Here is a 6,626-nt window from a genome sequence, read left to right as displayed (position 1 = left end):
TGCAGATCTGTGACGTCACTCACAGGTCCTGCATCGTGTCGGCACCAGAGGCTACAGTTGATTCTGCAGCAGCATCAGCGTTTGCAGGTAAGTAGCTACATCGACTTACCTGCAAACGCCGATGCTGCTGCAGAATCATCTGTAGCCTCTGGTGCCGACACGATGCAGGACCTGTGAGTGACGTCACAGATCTGCACTGCCAGAAGCTGGGCGTTGTGAAGAGAAGTGGATGATACTTCTCTTCAGAACGCCCAGCTAGTAAAAGTAGTAAATACGCCCCGATGTATGCACATAATACACGCCCAGTTGTACTTTTACTTTTCAACACGCCCAGTTGTACTTTTGCAAGCCTCATTTGCATAAATACGAAAATGGTCATAACTTGGCCAAAAATGCTCATTTTTTAAAAATAAAAACGTTACTGTAATCTACATTGCAGCGCCTATCTGCTGCAATAGCAGATAGGGGTTGCAAAATCTGGTGACAGAGCCTCTTTAAAGCCTATTTAAAATCTTGCTCTTGAAATCGCTCTGCCAATGGCCAGACCTTCAGATTAAAAGAGATTTTCATAAAAAAGAAAGTATTTGCACAGCGTATTGTCTCTGAACCTAAAGCTTGTAGGGTTTTATAATGTATAAACCAGGCATCTGAACTGGGAATATGGCTTAAATACAGTGAAGATCATTCTCACCTTGAAAAGAGGAGTAGTGAGTATAAACTATACAATGAGCAAAATGGGGGAGATGGAAAAAAACAAACAAAAAACATTATTAGAGAAGAATACTTATGAGATTTAGCTGTGCATATGTAACTGTAACTTTATTTTAAGAAAAATTCAAGTATAAATACAAATATCACAGGTTAGGCAAAGGAGATATTGCAGTATAGATTATAACGCTGAAAATAAGAGCTAACAAAAATAATACAATTGTATTTTTCGATTAGAAACATTGCAAATAACACATAGTGAAGACAAAGGATGTGAAGACAATCAGAAAGGGATATAGCAGCCCGTGTAGACATGTATCCAAACCATGGACTGAACAGAATTACATGAACTATAATGGCAAACATTTAGGACTGCACTAGTATATCCTTAAAAACAAGCAAATTACCTCACTAGGGTTGATATCACAGTGAGCAAAAAAGAGAGAAATAGACATATCAAACCTATACATCAGCCAGTCAACAGTAGATAATACCTGGTAGCAAAACAAGGTAAGATGTCCTACGTAAAGGAGTTAGATCGTTATTTTGGAATCATTCCCTTGATTGCTGATTCTCGGTTGACGTATGTGGCCCAGTACACCAGATTAAAAATGGCGAACAGGATAGGGAAGACAATACGAGAAATCTTATCAATACGACTAACACTGTTATACGATTTTTTCCCATCTAGAGGTTTTAGCTCATGGTGTGGAGGAGAGAGAGGCAATGGAGGAAGAGCTGCATTCTTTGCAATGGATGTCAGGGCTGGTTCCTTTATGTTCAGTGTGTAAGTTGTTCCTACAATGTTGTACATTGTATTGGATTTTTTCTCCAGGATTATGGGTTCCTTTATCTAGGGACATAATAAAAAATTATAATTTTATCAACCAAATGTAATAAGAACCAAAGGCACTGAAAGATATTTTCAATAGCGTTTACAAAACTTGAGGGGAGAATTGGGAACTTATCCCAAAAGCAGTAGCAAATGAATAAACAGAAAATACAATCTAACCTATAACATGTTAACCAGTGATTTATTGCACAGATAAGGCCATATTAGAAAAATAAGTTTAAATTCAAAAGCCCAAAATGTCCTATTCATTGACAGTCATACGTAACTTTTATTGATTTTTTTACGTCTAGAGGAAAACAGGTTTTACCATCATCACAGACCAGGAGAACAGTGAGACTATGGAACACTCTGCCACAAGGTGTTGTGATGGTTGATTCTTTGAAGTTCAAGAAGAGCCTTAAAGAAGCTTTGTCACCAGTTTATAAGTGCCCTATCTCCTACCTAAGGTGACAGGCACTGTAATGTAGATAACAACAGTTGTTTTTTTGCTTTTTTTAAAAACATTTATTTTTGACAGAGTTATGACTATTTTTCATTTATGCTCATTTCTTCTAAATGCCCAACTGGGTGTTTTTTGTTTTTTTTTTACTTTAGAGCAAGTGGGCGTTGTAAAGAGAAGTGTATGATGCTGACCGATCAGCGTCATACACTTCTCTTCATTCATGTTCAGCTGTACTCACAGCACAGCGTGATCTCACGAGATCATGCTGTGCTGTTACTTACTCCCACATTAACTTTGCTGGAGTGTCAGGAGAATGAAAAGACATCGCCTCCAGCCAGGAAGCGGTCTTTCATTCTCCCACACTCTGGTCACGCTATGCTGTGAGTACAGCTGGACATGAATGAAGAGAAGTGTATGACACTGATTGGTCAGCGTCATACACTTCTGTTTACAATGCTCACTTGCTCTAAAGTAAAAAAAAATGCCCAGTTGTGCATTTTGAGAAAATTAGCATAAAACGAAAACTAGTCATGACTCAAAAATAAAAGTTTTTGAAAAAACAAAAAAACTACAGTGCCTATCACCTTAGGTAGGAGATAGGACACTTATAAACTGGTGAAAGTACCTCTTTAATGTCTTTCTTGAAAAATATAATATTAAAAGTTATGAGTACTAGATTCTGGAAATGGGAAGTTAATCACCGGATTTATTCTGATTTTCATATTTGGAGTGAGGGAGGAATTTTTTCCCTAATAAGGCAATTGGCATCCACCTCATGGGGTCTTTGCCTTCCTCTGGATCAACACGGTAGGATTATAGGTTGGACTTGATGGACTTGTGTCTTTTTTTCAACCTTATCAACTATGAAACTATATATGATTTGGTTTTCCAATTACTATATATGATTTGGTTTATGTTCAGCTCAGCAGCAACTACAGCGGCTACTAATACAATTTGTAGTCCTAGTTTGTAGCAGCAACTCAATAGCCTTGTTTCTTGCATATGTACGGACAAATATCTTTCAAATAAGTTGCTGATTTTTTTTCCATCTCCCATTGAAGCCAAAAAAATAAGATACACACTGTCATTTGATTGACTATACATGCCCCTGAATCTCTCCACTCTCCCCCTGTGTCTCTCCGCTCTCCCCTTGTGTCTCCCCGATCTCCCCATGTCTCTACCTGTGTTCAGCGCCGCAGCATACAATGGCGCTGGACACGGGGAGAGCGTGCCAAAGATCAAGACCCCGCGTGCCTCCTGTGGCACGGGTGCCGGAGGTTGCTGACCCCTGGTTTACATCATATGCACATCCTTACAGTTGCTATTCAAACACTATTAACTCCTTAATGAGCAGCCTATTTTAGACCTTAACCTCTTCCCGCGCTGTTCCGCAATAGTACGTCCTGCAGCGGGGTTAGTTCCAGCATCAGGACGTACAGTTGCGGAGTAGTTCCCGGCGCACACTGTCCTGACGGACACTGTCCGGGAACCGGGAGGTCAGCTGTCCCCGACAGCTGACACTCCAGCCTTGCCGGTCAGCGGACCATCGCCGCTGATTTCGGCAATTAACCCCATAAATGCGGCGACAGATTGCCGTCGCCGCATTTAAGTGGTTTGAAGCACATCGGCAGCCCCCACGAATTGATCGTAGTGGCTACCGATGCTTGTCGTGGCAATCATTGTCTGACCTCCGGGTTGCCATGTACGGAAGCCTCGGAGGAGCAGCCTCCTGCAGGTCCTCCGTGTGTAGTGTAATGTACTCTAGCAGCGATCAAAACTGCAAGTCTGGGGGCGTGGCCTAGCAGCAGATGTAAGAGGACGTGTGTGGCTGGAGCTCCTGCTGTATTCATCCTGAAAGTACAGATTATCCCTGAATTACACGGTAATATTCACCGATCTGGAGGCTGGGAGGCTGGAGGAGTCGGTACCGCTTAATACAGCTACAATGACCCGTTCTAAGAAGCAAAAAACGCCGCCGGCGAGTCCGGGGCCGAGGAGGCAAGATGGCGCCGAGGAGACTGAATGCAGGAGCAGGCACATGCGGTCTGAGGCGGCAGACAGGCTGGAGAGATTTGCAAGAACCCCTCGTTCGAGCGGATCTGCAGCAGGCAAGACGCCGATGGCTGGCAGTGGGAAGGCAGACAACATGGCCTCCGGTTCCAGATACTCCGTGCTGGGAGAGGACACGGTGAGTGAGGAGGAGGAAGAGCTGGGGAGTCAGCGGCGGGACAGGCATGTGGAGGAAGATGGCGGCAGAACGCATAGCAGGAGAGACCAGGTGAAGGAGCCTTCCCTTGCGGATATATTCGCTGCGGTAAAGCAGAACTCCTCAATTTTATCTGTGCTGACCGGGCAGGTGGGAAGCCTGAAGGAAGATATACTGCTGTTACGTAATGACTTACAGAAAGTGGCAGAAAGAACCACAGTTATTGAGGGGAGAGTGTCTGAAGTGGAGGATGTTCTGCCGGAGCTCAGGCGGGATGTGCAGTCTCAGTCCTTGGCGGTGGTGGCCCTGCAGGCTAAGGCGGATGATTTAGAGAATCGGCTACGCAGAAACAACGTGCGTTTGGTCGGAGTGCCGGAAAAAACGGAGGGCAATAACTCGGATGAGTTCTTTGAAAAATGGCTGCTGGAGCAGTTTGGCCGGGATGAATTGTCTCCTTTATATGCTGTTGAAAGAGCGCACAGAGTGCCTTCCAGACCGGGACCACCGGGGAGGCCCCCGAGGCCGGTCTTAGTGAAGCTGTTGCATTACAAGGACAGAGATAAGATCCTGAGGAAGGCAAGGGAACGGCAGGATATCTCCATCAATGGCGCCAAAATATCCTTTTATCCGGATTTCTCCGCGGAGGTGCAGAAGAAGCGGCTGCAATATTGGGATGTAAAGAAACGTCTGAGGAACTTGTCCATACCATATTCCATGATGTATCCGGCCAAATTGCGGGTGGTTGCTTTTCGGACTGCTTCATTCTTTGAGAACCCCAGAGAGGCTGCAAGATGGCTGGATAGCAATGAGGCATGGTTGCGGAGACCGGCTGGAGAAGAAGATGCGTGAAAGCCCGCCTGGGCGGTGAAGTCTGGAGCCATGTTGGCGTTTATGGGACTGTAGCATATTATATGTTATTATGCAGTTCTCCGAAGTGTGTGAACACCCTTGTCTGAAACACCGCAGGGTGGTATCCTTTTAACAAAAATGGCCGCACCTGACGGCAATGTTATTGAGGGAATGTTACTGGGTACCTAATGTATCTGTAAACTCTGCTGATTGTGTGGGATTGTTTAATACATGCGAATAGCAGTGGGAGCCAGCGCTCACTGGAAGTGGTGAGAAAGTTAAACGGTTCAAAGAGAGATGCCAGTAGGGCATGTTAAAAGTTCGCACTATGGTGCGTTTCTGCTGGATAGGAGAGACAGTACATGTCGCTCTGACCCTTTTCGGAGGGGAGGTTTTGTTGGGGGGGGGAGGGGAGGAGGGAGGGAACGCACGGCCTAATATCTTGACTGGAGCAGGCTGGAGGAGTTGCAGATTTCTTAAAAATATGACGCCTGATGGGATCGGTTAAATGTCTATCCTGGAACGTCCGGGGAATACGGGAAGCTAGGAAACGGCAGGCAATCTTTAACTGGGTTAAACAACAAAATGCCCTGATAGTGGGGCTGCAAGAAACGCATCTGACTAGAGAGTCTGTATCATTATTGCAGAGAGTGTGGATCGCACATGGGTTTCACTCATTTCATACGACGTATTCCAGGGGGGTGAGTTTGCTGATACACAGGAGTCTTCCCTTTGTCTGTCATTCATCCTTTTCTGATGAGGAGGGGAGGTATGTGGGAGTGCATTGTACTATATATCACTGGGAGTGTATTCTAGTAGTGCTGTATATCCCTCCGCCTTATTCTAGCACTGTACTGAAACGAGTTACGGAGAAACTCTCCAGGTGGCCTGAGGTACCGCTAATTGTGATGGGGGATTTTAATGCTGTGATGTCTGAAGGGTTGGATAGGTTTCATAGAGGAGGAGGAGGGCAAAGAAGAGATCTGACCGCCTTTGGAAGATTAATGGAGGAATTGGGTCTGCGGGATATTTGGAGAGATAAACATCCAGGGGTGAGGCAATACTCGTGTGCATCATCCACATTTCAGTCACTTTCCCGAATAGACATGGTAGCATGCTCAGCTTCAGCGGTGCCGTACATAGCGCAAATAGAGTACCTACAGAGGGCATTGTCAGACCACTCTCCGATGGCGGTGACGCTGGAAGTGGGTGTAAGGCATACCAGGAACCCCGGGAATTGGAAGCTGAATGCGTTTTGGTTAAGATTGATGGATGGAGGGGAAATACGGAACCTGATAAAAGAATATTTTAATTTTAATACTGAGTCGGTGCCGCGGGGAGTGTTGTGGGATGCCATGAAAGCCTGGCTGAGAGGAGTATTCATTCAAAATATTAAACAAATTAAAACTAAATCCAGGCAGTTGGGAGAAAGTTTAGAGGAGCGGGTGACAGAAACAGAAGGGAGACATGTAGAAGAGGGATCCGAGGAGACACTTCGACATTGGGTGGAGGCACAGACGCTGTTAAAAAATCACCAACTAACAATGGCGGATAATAAATGACTATTC

General features: G+C 45.0%; 1 protein-coding gene across 4 annotated transcripts in view; it reads right to left on the bottom strand.

Moving 5' to 3' along the window:
- Positions 1 to 505: 505 nt before the first annotated feature.
- Positions 506 to 6,626, bottom strand: part of GABRA3 (gamma-aminobutyric acid type A receptor subunit alpha3) — a 765,781-nt gene continuing 759,660 nt past the window's right edge. For all 4 annotated transcript variants that reach the window (XM_075835629.1, XM_075835628.1, XM_075835630.1 and 1 more), the window contains one exon: positions 506 to 1,561. In XM_075835629.1, coding sequence (XP_075691744.1) covers positions 1,250 to 1,561 — 312 coding nt within the window. In that variant the 3' untranslated portion in view covers positions 506 to 1,249. The remainder of the gene's footprint in view (positions 1,562 to 6,626) is intronic.

This window comes from Rhinoderma darwinii, chromosome 8 (assembly GCF_050947455.1).
Source record: "Rhinoderma darwinii isolate aRhiDar2 chromosome 8, aRhiDar2.hap1, whole genome shotgun sequence".
NCBI lineage: Eukaryota > Metazoa > Chordata > Amphibia > Anura > Rhinodermatidae > Rhinoderma > Rhinoderma darwinii.
This window is presented reverse-complemented; position numbering and strand designations above follow the sequence as displayed.